We start from the raw sequence: 20,579 nt of genomic DNA on the forward strand, positions 1-20,579 counted from the left end.
GGCCTCGCCGCCCCGCCGATTGGCCGGCGAGGGGCGCGCTCTGATGACGCGCTGCCGGTGCTGCCGCCCTGTCTCCTCGCGGCCGCGCGGCGTGTCGCGTGCCCCGAGCCTCCGCCGGCAGCCCGGGCCCGGCCCCGCGCCATGGCCGCCTACAAGCCTGTGGCCGTCCAGGCGTGCCCCAGGCTCGGCGAGAGGATCACGCAGGACACGCTGTACTGGCGGGGATACAAGGTAGGGGGAAGCGGCCCAACAGTCGCAGTTACTGCCCCAGAATGCCATATTTTACTACTTTCGTGCAATTATGATTTTTTTTTTCAACGCGTATGAGTTAGTTTTAAAGTTCAAAGCATAGTTAGTTGTAAGTTGTAATGCGTGAATTGTAAAAAAATTAAAAGAGCGGGAGTAGCCTATCAGAAGTGAAACTCACTATCATTGTACCTAAAAATAATTTTGATTCTAAATAAAAATATTCCAAAAATAACTTTTATTTTTCTCTTTTCATACTCGATGGTGTGCTTATGTGTTTTTAACGGTCTTTATCACAACTGTTTTAGACGCCTGTTCAGATAAAGGAATTCGGTGCAGTAAATAAAATTCACTTCTCTCCAGTCCCACCGTACAACTACGCTGTCACAGCATCCTCGAGGGTGAGTGGCTTTGCTGAGGCTTTTATGCTGCTGCTCTTCAGCTGGTGTGACACCAGGCGATGGTAATGCCCTGTCGTTCTGGCAGATCCACATCTATGGCCGATACTCCCAGGAGCCCATCAAGACGTTCTCTCGATTCCGGGACGCGCCGTACTGTGCCACCTACAGGGACGACGGGCGCCTGCTCGCCGCCGGCAGCGAGGACAGCAGCATCTGCCTCTTCGACGTCAGCGGCAAAGCACCGCTCAGGCAGTTCGAGGGTCACACCAAGTAAGGCCGAATTGGTTTGTTTTGTTGGCGCGGGAAAGCGTCTGTGCTGTATTTGCGCACCGCATGCTCATCGCAGACCGCATGGTTTCTTAAAGATGGTCTTGTCCCACCCCTTCTGCCACAGGGCAGGAACACCTACTGCTAGCCCAGGTTGCTCAGAGCCCCATCCAGCTTAACCTTGAATGCTGCCATGGAAGGGGCATCCCCATCTTCTCTGGGCGACCCGTTCAAGTGCCTCAGCAATATTCAGTATTTACTGAGTTCGATTGGAGTCGTATGTCTGCTTCACGTGCTGCTCAAAATCTGAGTAGAACTGATTTACGTTGCTTTTGACTGTCTGTTGTAGATCTTACTGAAAAGTAGATTTAAGTTAAATTTAAAATTGGAGTGAGTTTTAAAATAAAACTAAATATGAATCAAGTATATAGAAAAGTAAATACATTTTCTCTTTCGTATAGGTGTCTCTTAATATTTTGTGTAGATACTGTCTTGTGAGTAGATTGCATTGATAAGTGCATCTTATTTGATGCTGGTAGGAAAAGAGTTCTAAAATATGTCCAAACAAAAAAAAATGAAGAAATATGCCAGTAAAAGAAGGAATTCCTTAAAAAGTTCCAAAAACAAAACTGAAAAAGTGCATAATGGTAGCGCAGGGTGAGGAAGAAATTAGGAGTTCTGATGCATCAGTGAGGAGAAGACAGTGGTAATGCTTCAACAGACTTCTGTGCTATGAAAAAGCAATTTGTGTTTTATCTACGTAGAGCAAGAAGAATCCCCCTTTGAGTGGGAAATACCCAGACTGACCTTGAGAGTGTTTCTGTTTGAGGTCTGTTGGCTGATTGGGTGTTCTAATGGCTAGGTTAACTGCATACCTGTGCACACCTGCATTTGCCTACCTATGTGTTCTGCCAACACCTGTTGGGATATTACAGTGATAATAAAGACTTCAATAGTGATTTTAAAGGGCAAGAAGATTGTTCAAAGCAGCCATACTAGAAATTTGCTGTTATAAAGTGAGGCTTTGTACGTTCTGATATTAAACACTGCACTTCTAGGCTAGAATACTTTAATAAACTCTTCATACAAACTAACTCTTCTAGAAACATGAATGTATTTTAACTTTGGGTGTTGTGGACTTTGTTTTTTAGGCCAGTTCATCTGGTCGGATTCCTGTCTGATAAATATCGAATATTTTCTGGTGGTGATGATTATTCATCAAAACTGTGGGATATTCCAAGTGCCACAGAAATCATCTCTTACAGTGAACATACTGACTATGTGAGATGTGGTTGTGCCAGTAAAGTGAATGTAGATGTCTTCATAACAGGTTTGGTTTTATTTTTTATTTATACTTCTTTTGGATTGAATTGAAGAAAAATGCTGAAAGATAGTTTTTTGATACAGTAAGGTCACATTTATTGTATTGTAGTCATGAAGGATGAGTCTGCCTGTGCAATGCCTACTTTATTGTTTCATTTTCTTGCTTGCTTTTTGAGCTTGACACTGAAGTTCTAGGGGAAACTGCAGGAACTGAGTTTTAACATCTTTATGGTTTAGTCTGTTAGGGTTAACAGAACTTGTGAAAGAAAATAACTGTGAATGTATCCTTTGGCTGGGCGAGACTGAAATGTTGTACCAAGTTTCTGGAGCAGGACTAGTTTGTACAGCCCATAACTGGCACACTCAATAATGTGAGGTCATGTGGAGTTACTTGGAACCAGTTGCTTTTGGTTTTCCTAGCAGTAGCTTTGTATCAATCTGTGGAAAACTGTGAAAAAAACCCCTAGTATTCCTTTTTTCATGAGGCACAAGAAGCTAGGTTTGGTCAGGTTGCTTGATATTTATTATTGTAAGTACACTTCATTCATGGAAGTGAAATGAAATGAAAACAAATTACTTTTACAGACTGACATGTATCTAGGGCTAGAATTAGAAATTTGTTGCCCTAAGGCTATCTATAACTAATCAAGGTAAATCACAAGATGATGTTTTTACATGTATAATTTAAAACTATTGCTATTAGTCAGGAGCTCTTTTAGATGATAGGACACAGCTGTTTTAGTTCCTGAACTAGTTGAAATTATGAAACTGATTTATGCTGATGTTTGCAGGTTCCTATGATCACACTGTGAAACTGTTTGATGCACGAACAAAGAGTAGTGTCATGACGATAGAGCATGGCCATCCTGTGGAGAGCGTGCTTCTCTTTCCATCTGGTGGACTTCTAGTATCTGCAGGTAATTCTATAAAATCAAATAAATATCTTTTCTGAGGTCCTTTTTTGAGGAATACTTCAGCTACTTGCTTTTTGTGTGCTGTTTTAGTTTGATAATGAAGTGGTAAGTGATGTAATAATTGGATTTTTTAAGCATCTTCTGTAGGAATCTGCTTTTATGTGGTGGATGCCACATAAACGTGGAGGGTCTTAGGGGTCTTTCCTTTTTGTCTTTGTTTTAATATTCTTGTTGTTTCCACTTCCCTTCTGCCCCCAAAATAATTTGTAATAACAAAATGGAGACTCTAATTGGCCCACTTCTAAAGTGAAGGAATTAACATACTTAGGTTTTGAAAGGATGGAACTGTCTTTCTCATCATGTTGACAAGCCTTTTTAGTCTCCTGTTGCTATTCCATCAGAGGTACTATAACCCCATAGTTTAAAGATTTTTTTTTCTGTTTTGGTAATGAGTATGATTGGAGAATGGATGAATCATTCAGGTCCATTCAGAATGGCCTGAAAGAAGAGCAGGCTTGTGCCAGGAGACAGAATGGAAGAGGATGGTGAGTAGGTACAGAAGACTGTTAAGAGGTAAAGGTACTTGTGAAGAAAACTGCATCACTCTGTGAAAACTTCTTCAGAGAAGCATAAGTATATACATGCATGTGTTTTGTGTGCTTCCTCTTCACAGGAGGTCGATATGTCAAAGTTTGGGATGTACTAAAAGGTGGACAGTTACTAGTTTCACTTAAAAATCACCATAAAACTGTGACTTGTTTGTGCCTGAACAGCTCTGGACAAAGGTTATTGTCAGGATCCCTTGACAGGTTGGTATATTTTGTGGCTTCCTTATTCTTTAGGACTTTTTTTTCTTTGAAAGGTATTATTTCACGTCACTGTTAACCTCTGTGGGGTTTTTGGGTTTTATTTGAGAGTATGTTTTGGGGCCAAGGTAACTACTGCAAAGCTGTCCCTGCTTTTGCAGGGGCCTTGGTCTAAATGGGCTTTAAAAGATTCCTTCCAACTCAAACTGTACTATGATTCTATGATACAATTTACCCTTTTCCTCTCACTAATCTGAATATCAATATGGATTGTGTGTGCCATATGGGAATACATATGGGAAACTTCTGAATAAGTGTTCAGTTTTTTAAATCTCTAAACTGACCTTTCCAGTCTTTGGAAGTTAACTATTCTTAACTTTAATACAATTTAAATATCTGAAAGTGTACTAGTGTTCACTTTTTAAAAGCCTGGGTTTTGTGTCTCTCTGCTTTTGCTTCTTGTACCCAAGAGTGCTTGTGAACCTGACCTCCTTGCTTTTTTTCTTTGGTTTCAGTTGATGAGTACTGGTAGTTGGTGTCTTGTGTCTGAGATGTTAGACATTAGAAATATATAGTGATGTGAAATGATAGTGGATCTGTTTTCCTCCTCCCTCCTGTATTTCCTAGGCTGCCTCAGGCTTTACAATTACATAACACTAGCTTTTGCCCTTGTAAGAAAATATTTTGTTTTGCAATTCGTTAAATATTTTATGCTTCCAGCCAAATCCTTAAGGGGCAGCTGGATACAAGGGTATCTGTGGATTTACTCCCAGATATTGCTAGTAGAGCTTGTATTTAAAATTTAAGAACAAATTTGAAGAGATGCTGTCTTAGTGTTTTCCTAATACACATTTCTGAATTCAAATAATCACTATGCCTGCCTTCAATTTCTTCTTCTGTTCTCGCCCCATTTTCATTTTTTTTTGAGGTAAAGAGCACTCCTGACTTGACTTGTGGATACCTTTTAACAGAACGTTGCTGTTGCAAGAGTGATACCTAAGAAGCTCAGTGGTAGTCTGAGGAATGCATTGTATTAATTCTCAGTTTCCTTGAATGATCTGAAGATGAGAGTGATGAAGTTCCTGTAAGGTGACTACAGTAAATCTCTACTAACAATTTTTTATCCTTGCTCTTCTATGTAGGCATGTAAAGATCTACAGTACTACATCCTACAAAGTGGTCCACAGCTTCAACTATGCAACATCCATCCTCAGTCTTGCTTTGTCAGTAAGTGCATTAAAAGCCTTCCTAGACTAGAAGTGAATTCCTGGTACCTTTTAAGTCACTAAAATAAATAATTGTTGCTTTCATGGCTATTGGGTGTTCCAGAAGAATGCTATACGAGCAAAGTAGGGTTGAATATGTTTCTCCTGAGTAACAAACACTAAGAGGTTTTAAACATAATAGATTCAAATACCATGTTACCTGACTAGATCAATGCAATGTCTTGTGTTTATGAATGACAGTGTACATGATAGGGAAAGTATTCACTTTAGAAGGGAGGTCCTTTGACTTTAAGAGGATTGTACTCACCTTTTGCTATTCTGGAATGCTGAGTCCTTTCGCATGGCAGCAATAAAAAAAAAAAGTAGTTAATTTGTTGAGAAATTCAGAATAGGGTATGAACTTGATTTAAAAGGTGGTGTCAGGTTGGCCTGAGGAAGAAAGAAGAAGGCTGTGAGCGTAAACAAATTTGTTTGTCAAGGCATGCCTTGGAAGCAGACAGCAGAGACTCTTACTTCTCAGAAGCACTTGATTTCCAGTGGATAAATTATCTGCTGGCCAGAAATTTGGAGGCTAGCAACAGTTTTTAAGCAATACTGTTGTCATGTAGTACCCCCTTATGTAGCCTCTGAAGGACATGTGAATGGGCCTGTGAGGGATCTTTACTACCTTTGCTACTTTACTATTGTCCTGCTCTGCTGGAATGTAGGGGAAGGTATGTGTGGGGAGTGTCTTAATTTCCTACTGTATTACCTAGGGAGCTGAGCTAAAATAAACTTGGATTTTTTTTCTTTTGAAGTAAAGAATCCATAGCCTTTTAAGACCCTATGGCATCTGCAAAATATGCAATATCTGTAGTTTAACATCTATAGAGTGTATTTAATACATCTTTTGAAGCATAATCTTGTTTTCTGATGACTAAACCGTTTGCATTTTAAATGGTCATATGGGAACATTATAATACCTTTACTGAGTCAAATCAAAGGTGGGTCTAATTCCAGACGCTGCTTCCAGCTGTAGCCAGCCATAAGGAAATATGTATAGAAAACTAAACACAGGGCAAGTGTGTTGATATTCTCCAAAATTCCATTTTCAGATGAGAAATGAACTCATTGAAGTGTAGTTTCAGTGTAATTCAATGAATTACTATTGCATAAGCCTGTTCAATCTCTCCTTGAGCTTGATTAAACTTGAAACCTTGCCTAGATTCCTTGATAAGGAGTTCCACATTTCTGATACTTGTGTGAAGAATTGCTCCCTATTGTTCCACTTGAATCTTCAAAACCTTCAATTGATGCTCTTAAATGAGCCCTTCATCAGCTGATCTTCATCTCTTCCTGTCATAATTCTGTAGGCTTCTATTATATAATATAATCATAGAATGGCTTGGGTTGGAAGGGCTATTAAAGGTCATCTAGTTTCAGCCCCCCTGCCATGGGCAAGGACACTGCTAGACCAGGTTGCTCAAAGCCCCATCCTGTCTTGAACACTTCAAGGGCATCCACAATTTTTCTGGGTGAAATTTATACCAGCTTAGTTATATAAGTGAAATTACATCTACCAATGACTGGTGTCTTGAACAACTTTCAGTTGTTTCTCAAAATCCTGCTGTTCCATGATAGCTTTGCTTTCTCACAGGTTCTCTTCATGCCTCCTGTATGGTACCTAATAGCCAAAGGTACTTGTATGCTGTTGGAAAAAACAAAACCTTACAGTTACAGAAGGGTGTTATGCATAATTGAGCTTTATTCACTAGTCAATCTATAATGTCGCTTATGAGCATAGTCTGGAAGCTGTCCCTGCTTTGATCAAAGTATTCAATCGTGGAACCTCAAAGAGGTGCCTTCCACATTAAGTAATCTATGATACTGTGATTTGAACCTTGTCATGAAACATAAAACTATAAAAATGTGTATGATGGAGCACATACATGCATGATAGAGCACAAATAAAACACTTGGTCCTAACTCTGTGATTTCTTTGTGCTAGCCTGAGGATGAAACCATAGTTGTAGGCATGACCAATGGGGTGCTAAATGTTAAACACAGAAAACCAGAAGAAAAGAGTGAAAACTCTCAAAAGAAGAGACAACCAGCATATAGAACCTATGTGAAAGGAAGAAGTTACATGCCAAAACAGGTATGATGTGGTAAGAAAATATGTGCTGAAACATTTCTGAAAAATTGGTTTATTTGAATTGCTAAATTGGAGAAAGGGAAGGGAGGGAATATATGAAATTATTCATGGTAATGTATCAAATCCATTATGTGAGTGTCTGTGTATTTGTCTTACTCTGAACGCTTTCTTTGAATTCTAGGAAGATTTCTGTGTCAGTAAACCTGTAAAACGTGTTTTGAGAAAATATGATAAGCTGCTGAGGAGCTTTCAGTCTTCCAAGGCTCTTGATGCAGTACTGGAGGTGAGGCATTGGTTTTTCTTCTTGTCAGAGTTTTGTGCTGTTACCTGATGTTAATTTTCCCTCTGTGTCATACTAATTTTATTTTAGTGTATAACTCAACAGGAGTCCAAGTTGGGTTCCATTTTGGTTTTTGCTGACACCAGTGTTGTGTGCAAAGATGTTGCTTTGGTACTAAACTCTTCTTGTATGTGTCCAGCCACCCATCATGCTTCATACCCCTGAAGTCACGGTTGCAGTTATGCAGGAACTACATCGCAGAGGAACACTGAGAAGTGCACTTGCAGGCCGAGATGAGAAGCAAGTTAATCTCCTGCTTACCTTCGTGGCAAGGTATTATTTTAACAAGAGCTTCATGTGACTATTTTGACACTTCTGTTTCCTAATAACTTGACACAGAGTTTCAACAGATCACTGGTAGAACACTGGTACTTCTGAAATCTCATGTGCCTTTTGCATTCCAATACCAAGGTTTTGGGATAAGTTTGAAACAGTTTACCTGTTAGCACAGAATGGTTTTGCTGATGAGCTGTTCTACTTCTTTGCCAGACACTTTACCTTTAGTCTGTTATTTTCTGTCTCCTTGATGAAATTTGTATTTTTATGTACTCAAGGCTTTTTGACACTCCTCCACCCACCACTGGCTTCCTAAAAGGAAGAGGATAAATACCACATGTGTGGGTTTTTTTGACTTGCATCTCTGACTGCTGTTCTGTGATGTCTCTTCGTCAAGAAAAATTTGTCTGTATGCCTATGTGAGAAAGCTGCTTGTTGGTGGTGGAGCAAGTTGACAAAACCAGTAAAATAAGAATGTCTTCTAATTTTGCAGGCGTGTGATTGAGCCTAGATTTACTCCTGTGCTGGTGATTGTTGCCGATATGATCACTGGTAAGACAATACAAAAAAGATTCTCAAAGCCATATATAGCTAGCTTGCAAATTAGATTGAAAGTGCTACATTTTTAAGAAACCAAACCTTAATTGCTCTGTTTATATGTGTGGGCTTAGTGTCAAGAGAATGATCCAAAAAAGAGATATTTCCAGATAACTTTGACCTCAGTCAGAATTTGATTTGCATAGGCTGCAGGAAGCTCCTCGTGGTATCTAAGTACCTTTGATACTTCATGTTTCTGTGTTGATGTAAGACAAATAGCCTCCTCTTATTTAGTGAGGTAAAAATAATATTTGATGTTCTAAAAACTTCTGTTAGTTTGGCATACTGCTACTGTAAGTACATACAACCTGTGCTTTCAGAACAGACAACATTATTTTTTCTGAATGTTGGACTTCTTCTAGAATCCTTAAATGTATCCCTAACTGGCTAATATAATTTTTGCCTTTTTATCCATCCATGGATTTTTAACTGATATTTTTCTTTACAGACATTTATCAGCCTGTGGTTGGGCAGTCAGCAATAGTTGATAAACAATTCTTGAAACTCCAGCAAGCTATCGGAAAAGAAATTGACTATCAAGAAGAGCTACTAGAAGTTTTAGGAATGATGGATACACTGTTTGCTACTTTTACTAAGAAAAGAGATACGTGTCTAGAAGAGAACAAAAGTAATGGTGTCACGGAGATCATTGAAACAAATAGGAGTTACTGACACCCATCTGAACAAATTGGCACGATTGTGAACTTGAAAGACATGACCTGTTCTCCTTCTTATAATAGCGACTCCTTCACTTCTTATAATAGTGACTTTCAAAATAATCCTCTCTATGTTGAAGTTCTGTCTTTTAAACTGTGTTGCTGAATAGGCCTGATACTGAAGATAGAGGACATTTTCAAGATTGTCCCTGCAATATTTCTCAAACAGTTTAGTTTTAAAGTTTTATTTCAGAGTTAAATAACTTCTTACCTTTACATGGGGATTTACATGGCTTCATATTTGGTAGCAGCAGGGCTGCAGGGGTGGCTTCTGTGAGAAGCTGCCAGAAGCTTCCTTCATGTTTGGCAGAACTAATCCCTGGTTCCTCCAAAGATGGACATGCTGCTGGCCAAGGCTGGGCCAACTAGAAATGGTGATAACAAAGTTATTGTGCATTTGTAATTGTGGCCAGAGAAGAGCAGAGTGGGAACATGTGAGAAGAACAACCCTGTGGACACTGAGGTCAGTGAAGAAGGAGGGGCAGATGTTCCAAGTGCCGAGATTCCCCTGCAGCCCATGGTGAGACAGCCCTGCCCCTGCAGCCCATGGGGATCCCTGGGGAATGCAGAGATCCACCTGCAGCCCATGGAGGAGCCCATGCTGGAGCAGGTGGAGGCCTGGAGGAGGCTGTGACCCCGTGGGAGGCCCATGGAGAGAGGGGCCCTGCTCCAAGGCTGGAGCAGCCTGTCCTTGGAGGACTGCACCCGTGGAAGAGTGACCACACTGCACCAGTTTGGGGAGGACTGTTGCCTGTGGGATGGACCCCATGGAGAGGTTCATGGAGATCTGTCTCCCACGGGGGAGGAGCCCACAGTACAGCAGGGGGAGGACTCCTCTCCCTGAGCAGTGGGAGAAGCCACGGGTCATGAACCCCCATTCCCTGTCTCCCTGTGCCACTGGGGGAGGAGGTAGAACTGGGAAGGAGGGAGGGGTGAGGGGAAGGTGTTTTTAAGGGTTTATTTTACTTCTCATTGTCTTGCTCTAATTTTGTTTAGTAATAAATGTAATGAATGTATCTTAGTTGAGCTTGTTTTCCCCATCATGGTGTTTGGTGAGTGATCTCTCCCACTCCTTACCTCAGCCCATGAATCCTTCATTACATTTTCTCTGCCCAGTCCAGCTGCAGAGGAGTGGGGGGCTTTGGTGCCTGTCTGGTGTGTGGCCAGCACCAACCCACTACAGTTCTGTGTCCAGTGCTGTCAGCAGTCAACAATTTTCAGTTTTTATTTACCAGAAAATAATTGATGTTTGTGTAATTTTGATGTGTCACTGTCTTTATTTAAAGTTAATATCCAATCTCACATCCTTGAAAATACAAAGAAAACAGCATACACATTCAATAACACTTGATTACATTGTTTTTTCTCTCCCTGCTTCATCTCCATTTAAGATTTTCATGAAATCACAGTGCACAGCAGAATGACTCAAGAAGTGAATGCTTAGGTATATTGAAAAAGTTTAGTTTACTTTTTTGTAATGATGCGTATGTACTTATGAGTTACAATTTTCTAAAAAATAGGTAATATTTCTAAAGGGGAAATAATTTGAATTAAATTACTGTACTGACTGAAAAAATGTCAAGTTAAATATCGAAACTCAATTTTTATATAATTCTGTCACTTTCAATGTGCAGTAGGTGGAATTTGAATCTATTGTGTGAATGCTAGGGTAATGGTTTATTTTAACTTCAAGCAGGATTGGATCAGTATGTATACAATGGAAAGAGGTGTGCATGAGTACATGAGTATGTTGACTACATGTCGTATGACATTAGGGTAGGACTTTGTTCTTAACCTGTTCAATGGCTTGAATTCTCCCCCCAGGCCTGGAATTTGGTATGTAATAGGAATTTCTTGCAAAATTAATTTGCTCCTTTAAGATATTGAAAGGCAGATATCAGTGGTAGAAATAGCTAGAACAATTTTGAACTTCCCAAGTTCTACCTAAAATCTTAACAATTGTGACTGAAAAGCATGGAGTGCTGTTAGGTCTGCCCTTAAATTGTGATGTGAGCAATGTATGTTCCTGAGTACTACTGTTACTGGTTTTGAATACTTAGAATGATGGCAGGTAATGGTGAGGAGCAAACTTCAAACTTCTAGTTTTCTAGCTGCTTACTTAACTGTTTTTGTTTTTTATTTTGTTTGTCTTAATAGACTGAGAACTTCTTCTACCTTTTAGGAAATCAGTGTACTTCTTTTAATTGTATGACTTAATCAGGCAGTATCACTTAGATTTCACACAGAATTAATTTGTGGGACTGGGGATGGGAGGGGAGGCTTTTCTTGGAGCCTCCTTATTCTGTGAACTGGTATTGCTTGAAGGAGCACATTTCTCTTGGCAGCATAGTTTTTTTCCTATGGCTTGAAAACCACTAACCTTGACATAAAACATACTCTTAGTCCTTACTGACAGTATTCATGCCATTGTTATGTATCCATTTCGGGGCTTTAAAGTTTGATGTGTGGCTAGCAGAAGCATAGGAAAACATTAGACTAATAGAGAGAGATGGCTTTGATGGTTGGACTCTTAAGTGGATGAGAATTTGGTTGGTTGTTTGCATCCAGAGGGTAATGGTCAAGGGCTCAATGTCCAGTTGGAGATCAGAGATATGTCAGCAATGTCCCTTAGGAATTCATCTTGGAACCAGTACCATTAAATATCTTCATCAATCACATGGACAGTGGGATCCTCAGCAGATTTGCTGATGACACCAAGTCAAGTGGTGCACCTAACACACGTGAAAGGTGGGACTGCCGTTCAGAGGGATCTGGACAGACTTGGAGAGGGGCCCATGTGAACCTCATGAGGTTCTACAGGACCAAGTGCAAGGTGCTGCACCTGGGTCAGAGCAACCCTGGTACCAGCACAGGCTGGGGATGGGCAGATCACAACAGCCCTGCCCAGAAGGGCTTGGGGGTGCTGGTGGCTGAGAGGCTGGACATGACCCAGCCATGGGCACTCCCAGCCCAAAGAGCCACACGTGTCCTGGGCTGCATCCAGAACAGTGTGGGCCAGGGAGGGGATTCTGCCCCTCTGCTCTGCTCTGCTGAGACCCCACCTGCAGGGCTGCATCAGCTCTGGGGTCACAGCGCAGGAAGGACAAGGAGATGGAGCAAGTCCAGAGGGGGCCATGAAGGTAATCAGGAAACTAGCACCTCACCTAAGAGGACAGGCTGAGAGACTTGGGGTTACTCTGCCTGGGGAAGAGAAGGCTCCAGAGGGACATTACTTGGCTTTTTTTGGCACTTGGTGCAAGCTGATAAGGAAGATGGGGACAGACTTTTTAGTAGGCCCTGTTGTGATGGGACATGGGGTAATGGTTAAAATGTAAAGTGTAGATGTAAATGGAAGTTCTTTACAATGGGGCTGGTGAAATGTTGGAACAGGTTGCCTAGAATTGGTAATTGTTCCATGCCTGTAAGCATTCAATGTCAGGTTAGATGAGGCTCTGAACAATGTGATCTAGTTGAAGGAGTGCTCTGCTTATTGCAAGGTGTTCAACTAGATGATCTTTAAAGGTCTCTTCCAACTTCCAACCCAATTTATTCTATGTATCTGCATCTTATGGCAATTTGATGAATTACAACATTTGCTATTCATGTTTTCTTCCAAGTGAATTTGCCAAAGTAGATGTGGAAACAAATGTGAGATATTCTCTACACAAATCAAAATGGAATGAAAATACGAAAACTCAAATGCCATTTAAGATCTTGGTGTCTAAGAAGACTAGTAAAATGAAATTTGGAAGACATTTGGAATGATTAACCAGTTGTATTTTAAACTCCACTGGATTTCCTACCTCTGCATTGAAATCTAGTATTTGTTCAGGTGACAAACTTGCCAGACATATCTGTTCTTTGTGAATGTTAGTTTTTGTTCTGAAAAATAATAGCTTCTTTTTTCCCATTTAATAAGATTTTTTTACATTATGGAAGTTCTTCAATACTGACATAACTAAGTTACAGAGGAGCTAGGAAAAGATACTATTATTACCAGTGTAGAGCCAGCTGTTCATTTTCTGATATTATTTAATTACAAGATTAAAGCTTTACTTTATACAATACAATGAAGCTTTTTTATTTTCTTTTTGAAGTAGGCTGCCGCTTGAATAAAATAGGAAAAAAAGTTCCAGGTAAGAGTTTGTAGTGGTCTCTTGTGCTGGTGAATATTTGAAATGCTTTACAGCAGTGCCAAACATACATACTTTGGTTCTACAAGTTAAAAAGTAATTTATTTATATGAAAATGTAGTTATTTTTCCAGCAGTGCATTATCTTATGCCCCAGAATCTAGTATTTTTAAGTATTAGATGGAATGTAATAAACTGGAATACTTAAAATAGTTAAAATGCACTGTATTGCAGGGGAAGTAGTGCTGGCTGTCCTGTTTTGGGAAAGAATATTAATCTGCTTATATGGGAAAGAGAGCATTTATTGCACATGGCATCATCCTTGACTTGTAGGTCATTTGGAAATAGCCAGGTTGAGTTGTCTTTGAAATATAGTTAATAAATTACCTTGCTGCAGAGCAGTTACAGACAAAAAGCGTCTTTTATTATTCTTTTAATGTACTTTTCATATGGAACATTCTTGCAGCTCTTTGTTGTGAAGAAGGAATACATCCTTATCCCTGAGTATTCTTGTGGCTAAGGAGCATAGTGTGTAACCAGAAAAGAGCCTTTTTTAAACAAATGCAACCAGAATTAGACTGGAATTCAAAAAGAATAGTGAATTAAAACTTCCCTGTCCTGTGTTGAGGCATCTGAATTACATGGGAGAAATAGAGAGATGAGGTGGTTGGTCATTTTGCTGCTTTTATCAAGGCTTCAACTGAACATTCCCTGACAAAGATGGTGGTATCTTCCCTGGACTAATTCTGCCAAGAAGTGAAACTTTTATAGCTATATCATGTATACATTCTAATTTCTTGAGGGTACAACAGATAGGCTTGAAGACCATGCTGCTAGAATTTACTAAGTTGTATTGTTCTAGTTGTTCAAGGCTGAGTAACTAATGACATGAAAACTTTTAGTATTTTGGAAAATACTTAAATTCTTGTCGTCTAACATTATGATTAAGCTATAGAGTGTTTAAAATATAAGAAAGTGAAGCAAACTTGTAAAAAATGAAAATCAGAGATAACTGGTCCATTATTTGATGAGGCCAGTTACCTCACAAATAGGGATGTAGACAGAGCAGAGGCATTTAATGCCTTCTTCACTTCTGTCTCCAACACAGGTCATAGGCTGTGGATCCACAGAGGTGTCTCCAAGAAGGCCATGACTAGAGGGACAATGAACTCCCCAGCTGACTCTGAACTTGTCTGAGGCTTCTTCAGCTGGATGTGTATAAATTTATGGGCCTTGATGAGATTCATCTCAGAGTACTGAAAGAAGTGGCTGATGTTATTGCAGGATCTCTCCCATACTACTCAACTACCTTGGGAGTCTGGAAAGGTCCCAATCTACTTCAAGTGGCAAATACTGTCTCAGTTTGCAAGAAAGGTGAGAAGGAATGTTGGTAATTATTATGTCTCACTGCTGTGCTTGGTAAAATTATGGATAATTTTACCAAGGTAATCCAGGAGTTACTGAAAAACAATGGTGTGACAATGCTGTCATTGATCAGCAAGGGCTCATGAGGGGAAGGTCCTCCTTGACAAATTTAATTTTCCTTTATGTCAAGCTCAACCATCTAATTAATGATGGAAAGCCAGTGCATGTAAGTTCACTTGGGGAGGTTTCTCCAAGCTGTGGCACTTGGGGAGCAGGGTGGAGTTAGAGGAGGAGAAGTAGGAAGAGTAGTAGTAAGCAAGTACTAAGTAGTAATAATACTACTAAGCTCAAGAAAATACCTCACTGCCTCCTTGCTGATGATACTTTCCATTTTGTAACATTACTTTATGTGTGTGTGTTGAAAGCTAAGCATTCATCTAAACATTCAAAACCTTATTAATTAAGATAGTAGTTGTCAAATAAGATTCTTTTCCTTCAGCTGTTTAAATAGCCAATATATTCAAGCAGAAACCATATGGCACATTGTGAAAAACTGAGTAACATGACCCAGTGACACAGAAGCCCTAGGCAACAGTAATTTGATAGATGCTTCGATGTTTTATGAATCAGAAGACAGTCTCTGCAGTGTATATTTTTTTCCTTTGTTACTTGAATGTGATTTATAAAAATTTACTTGTCATAAGTTTTGCTAAATAATCCCAACACATACAAAAAGCTTGCCTAAGTCCTTATTTGCATGATAGAAATGCAGGAGGTGGTTTCCTCTGAAACTGAGGCCTGACAGTATCTTATAATAATATTATATTGTTGCAATGGAAACTATGTAAATTAACCTTTAGATAATAATTCTTGCATCTTTTTCAGTTATCAGTATTTGGCATTGACATCCTAGGTCTACAGCTGCTGCAGATGTGCCTATGTTTGTATTCTTTTGTAGGATAACATGCAGGTGGATAGCTTGCTATATTCAGCGGTGAGTGAATGTAGCATCTGAAGTAAAGCAATCCTTATCTATGCTTCCAGTAAAGTATGCTGAGGCTGGATGTAGAGGAAAGGTGCTGTAAGGTGGTTGCAAGCAATCCCTAACCTGCCTGCACCCCATCAACCTGTACCTCTTTTCCTTCTGGCAAGTTTAACTTTTCAAAGTCCTGATCACCCCATAAACCAGTAGCTTCTCTCTGTAATTTTGTCCCTGCTTCCTTGCACAGATGATTTTTTTATGTGATCAGCCACACAAAGCAAAAACAATTAAAAGTTTCAAATTTTAGAAAGGAACGCATACCTATGTAAAGCCATTAAGTTCTTGCTGAAAGACACGGGAAGGTAATGGGGTTTTATTGGCTTCTTTCTCTCCTTTAGGGTTTTGAGAAGTAACTCACTTTTCCACAGAAATGAGAGGGGAACACATCTTCAAAGCAAAAATATTCATATGAACGAGTTAGTTGAGTCAGGCAGGTTCCCCTCCTCCCGTAGATGAAAACACAACACACTTGGCTTCAATGGCAAACTTTTTACACCCTTTCGAGGCCTCCCCTGACCCGTTCCCCATTGGCTGGGTACTTAGGGACTTAACAGTCTCTCCCCACCGCCTACCCTTCTTTCATCTCCCCTTTCACCTTTCTCCTTTTTTGGTTTTGTGTTCAACATCGCTTCTTTATTGGTTCCCAACAGCACTTAACAGGTGCAATGAACAGATCAAATAAACCATACCTAAACCATAGGTAACAGCAAGTAGAAAACAGAATTAACATTTTTCCTTCATTTATCCGATAGCTCTTTTGGGCTGAAGGAAAATCCTATTTAATCTTTCACAGGGAGGTATCTTTTCGACCTCTGTTCTGTTACGGCAGTCTAATTTGCTTAATATTAGTCTAACATTGTTGTTACAAAGAAAATATGCTGTCCATCTACAGCAGACAGGTTATGAATTAAGTTAAAGTGCAGCAAGAAGAAACTTTCTTGGTTTCTACCCCCAGTCTGATACTCATAACCCCACACCTTCAGTGCTTCCCTGACCTTAACCAGTGAAACAGGTGGTCAGAAAAGCCTTAAGGAGTCAACATTAAATGGTTTTAAGGGCACGTGAAGTTACATATCATGTATACATGGCAGCTGAGAAGTTAAGATGTGGTAGTTTGTCGGGGTCTATGCACTATGCAACACGAAACACGCGTGGAAGGGCCGGGCACCAAGCTGATCAACCAACTCCTTGCGTGGGCGCTCCCTGCCCAGCGCCGGCGGCGGCGCCGGGAGCGCGGCCCGGAGAGGGGAGCGGAGCGGGGCGCCCCGCCCGGCCCCGCATCCCGCGCTCCGCCGGGAGAGGGCAGCGCTCCCGTCCCGAGGGCGCCGCGGGCTCCCCGACTCGTGGCCGGGGCGCCGTCGGGGCCGCGCACCAGTGCCCGCAGGGCTGCCGCCGTCCATTCCCTGTCCCGTCGAGCTGCCGGCGAGGACCTGCGGCGGCTGCCTCGGGGTGTGCTCCCCGAGAGCCTCCCATCGCCGGGGGCTGTCACAAAGCGCCTTTGTTGCCGCGGGCTGCCGGGGCGGGGGCGGCGCATCCGCGGCCGGGGCGCGTCCCGCAGCGCTCCCGCGGGCGGCTCGGCAGCACCGCCTCCCTCCCTGCCCGGCGGCGGCGGCGGAGCCTCCCCGGGACGCCACGCGTAGGTAAGGCGGCCGCTGCCGCGGAGGGCGAGCGCGGCCCGCGGCACCTGCTGCCCCACAGCCCCGGGGCCGCTGCGCCGGGCGGGGAGCGGTGGATTGTCCCGAGCCTTCGGGGCGCGCAGCGTCGAGCTCCGAGGAGCTGCGGCGATGTTCCGCCGGCCTGGACCGCGCACCGGCGCCGCCGTGCGCGGGGCGCCTGGGCGGGCTCCGCTGGTGTCCGCGCAAAGCCTTTGCGTGCCCTGTCTTTCGCCTTCAGAGCCCCAGAAGGCGGAGAGGGATTTGAGTAGGGCTTTGTTGTAGCTTTGTTCTTGTTGTTTTTAAATACGTGATGTTGCTTGTTGTACTGTTTTAAGTTCACTACTTTGCCATGAAAGCTGCTCTTATTTTTTTTTTTTTTCCTCCCTGGTTTTTGCCTCGGTGGGGAAAAGGTATTTGGTCTTATTCATAAAGGTGCTTGTCTTCTTCATACAGAGCAAAAGAAGTTTTTAACTACGTTACTCTTAACTTTTTTAATAGCCAAGAGTGTCAAGGAAATGAGGGCTTTCCTAATAGTAAAATTCTGAGAAACACCTTTCAGAGCAGTTCTTGTTGGGGCACTGCTGTGCACAGCTTAGAGATGTACCAGGCTCTAAAAATCCTTCTTCATTTTTAGGGACTTAACTCCTGCCTCTGTATCTGACCTTATACAAAAATGGATGAAGTTCTTCTCATAAATCTTTTAAGGCACACAGATGTTACTGAAAATCTACCAGATGTTTTATTTTACAGAAGTCATTTGCTCTTAAATGCACGTTGTGAAAATCGGATATCAGGGGGCATTTTACTAAGAAGGATTTTTCCACATAAGTAAAGATGGAACTGTATTCTGTAAACTCGGTATGAAAAATTGACAGGAGAGCTTCTGGTGGAAATATTGAACTCCTTAAATGCTTTTGTTTTTCCACATGGATTTGAATATTAACTGAAACAAAAAAAGTGATTGTGTAGGTGTATCTTGGTAGTAGGCAACTCATCTGGCCTTCTCAATTAACTTGCAAATTAGACATTTTTGCCAATAATTTACAGAATTTTCAAAAACTTACAGATTTTCCTACCAACTAATTGAGTTGTATCTTTCAGGCTTAGCATTTTTAAGACAAGCAGATAACACCAAGCTACATTAATAGTTAAAAGACGGCTATAAGGTGGAACTCTTGGATTATTAGAATTGTGTTTAATTAATTTTGGTATAAAATTTTTTTCTGGTTCTTAGTGTAGCGCTTGTTGCGCAGTTCTAGCTGTCCATGAAGGCGGAATACCAGTTACAAAAGTATCTTTAAATACATAGAATAACTTCTTGCTTTGGTAATTATAGCAGTTTGGTGGATGGTCAAGCCTGAGGGATGATGAGGTGTCACAAGATAGCACTGGAGCCCTCATTTGAATGTATTTGTAGAAACAAAAGTTTCTGGTCCGTTTCTTTGCTACCTTGTCATTCAGCTGTACAATTGTGCTGCATAAACTATTTAAAGGGATTGCTGCTGCTCTGATCCCATGGGTTCACAGTGCCCAAATTAGGGAGTAGTATATGGTAAAGCCATTAAAAATTTCATAATTAAAGCTACCGTCTCTTTCAAAACAGATGTTAAAAGGAGTGAGGTAAGACAGGTGTCCCACAACATTATCAAACATATTTTATTTGTTTGAGTAACCTTAGTAATACATTTGATTTTATTTTTGTCTTTTGATGATGTATAACCCACATTTCACATTTTTAAGGTTTCTAAACTCTAAGGCCCCATTTTCTTTTTAGTTGAATTGAAAACACTACATTAACAAGGTTAATACAGGAATACATAAAGAATGTATTTTGCCAACCTCAATAGCTGGCTTTTGTCAGAAGAGAATTTTTTTCTGTTTTTTAAAACCCAAAACTTTTCTTTAAAGGTGAAGAAGTATTGTCCTTTTTTGGACACTCTTGAATTCCCTTCTAAGGATCACAAAATGGCTGTGCTTTTAACAAATTAATTTGTATATATTTTGGTATTTCAATAGCCCTGAATGGGGGATTTTTTTTTAAAGAAGATTTGAGCTTCTGTTTGTCTCAAATTGTTGAGAAGAGTGACATTTTAAAAGGTGGTTAGCTGCATTTCTTCTGTTCAGTTGCCTTCAGGAGCAGCTAATGTCTGGTGAAGTAGTCAGCACTAGTGCAAACTGCTTAATGATAAATATGATAGGCAAAGGTTTATTTCACCTCTCCGTTTGAATAGTGTTAGAAGCCAGTAAATGAATGTGCTTGTGAAGCTGTGAGCTGAGACTTCTGCTTTGTCCCTTCCCTATTCCCCAATTCTCTAGATGTTCAGGAGACCCTTGGAAAAATGGAAGATCTTGTCAAAAACCTGGCTGTAAAGTTAAATCTCTGACTTTGGGAATGTAGTATTTATTATACATGCATTTTCAGCTGGCTGTTTTTTTCCCTTTGATTTATTTTGTCCAAGATCTTTTTGTCAGGTTCAGAAAAAAGATCTGTACTTAAAAGAATGTTCTGTACCACATTTGACCTGATGGCTGTGCAGTGTAGTTCCTGGTGCTGGGGAAGCTGTGAGCGAGCCTTCAGTGTACTAACATAACGTAACTCAGATGGAATCTATAAATTCAGGAACACAGTTTAGTTCTGTTACTGTGCTTTTATAGTGGGAGCTGTGGGATGAGTGTTGTTAATGGACACTGGCTTGTCTGTGAGCACCATACTGAAATCTCACAGGTTTTGGAGAGTATTAAGATCTGCGAAATATAAACAGACTATTTGCATGGTGAAAAATAATAAAATGGTGGTAATGGTTAGTTACATAGTCAACAAACAGAAGAGAGCTCAGTAGAAGACCTCTTGATCTGTGCTGCTAGACTTCTACAAGACATTTTGCTAAGACAAATATGTTGGATTTTAAAGCATTAGAAATGATGCTCTGAGGATTCCTGCTTGCCTTCCAGTGGCCTCTGGGCAGGATGCGTCCTTGTTTTATTGTTGTTTTGGTTGACCAAAAATAGCGATTTTATGTGTCTTTATATAGTGGTAATAAGACTAATTCTCAGCATTTTATAGGCTCGAGTTTCAGTGTGACCATGACTAGAAAGAAGCATAGTTAAAAAGGAAGAATTGAATTCCAGGGCACCTCTG

The 20,579-nt window shown here is 40.8% G+C and overlaps 2 protein-coding genes across 13 annotated transcripts in view; both read left to right on the forward strand.

The window, feature by feature from the left end:
* The first annotated feature begins 39 nt into the window (after nt 1-39).
* UTP15 (UTP15 small subunit processome component) lies at nt 40-10,677 on the forward strand. The gene is made up of 12 exons (XM_038125507.1): nt 40-231; nt 555-647; nt 733-917; nt 2,066-2,244; nt 3,029-3,154; nt 3,825-3,960; nt 5,100-5,184; nt 7,171-7,320; nt 7,499-7,600; nt 7,797-7,930; nt 8,427-8,485; nt 8,979-10,677. The coding sequence occupies exons 1-12, from the start codon at nt 142-144 to the stop codon at nt 9,200-9,202; spliced, it is 1,563 nt and encodes a 520-aa protein (XP_037981435.1). The 5' UTR covers nt 40-141; the 3' UTR covers nt 9,203-10,677.
* A 1,585-nt stretch (nt 10,678-12,262) lies between these two features.
* ARHGEF28 (Rho guanine nucleotide exchange factor 28) overlaps nt 12,263-20,579 on the forward strand; it is a 124,230-nt gene continuing 115,913 nt past the window's right edge. For 3 of the 12 annotated variants that reach the window (XM_038125501.1, XM_038125500.1, XM_038125502.1), the window contains exon 1: nt 12,263-14,752. Coding sequence is in view for 5 of the 12 variants with exons in the window: in XM_038125492.1 (XP_037981420.1) it covers nt 16,831-17,425 (595 nt within the window). In the remaining 7 variants the exon portion in view is untranslated. Of the gene's footprint in view, nt 14,753-16,508; nt 17,426-20,579 lie in introns of those variants that run through there. The other 9 variants (XM_038125492.1, XM_038125494.1, XM_038125491.1 and 6 more) reach the window with 9 other exon arrangements.

This window comes from Motacilla alba, chromosome Z (assembly GCF_015832195.1).
Source record: "Motacilla alba alba isolate MOTALB_02 chromosome Z, Motacilla_alba_V1.0_pri, whole genome shotgun sequence".
Taxonomy (NCBI): Eukaryota; Metazoa; Chordata; class Aves; order Passeriformes; family Motacillidae; genus Motacilla; species Motacilla alba.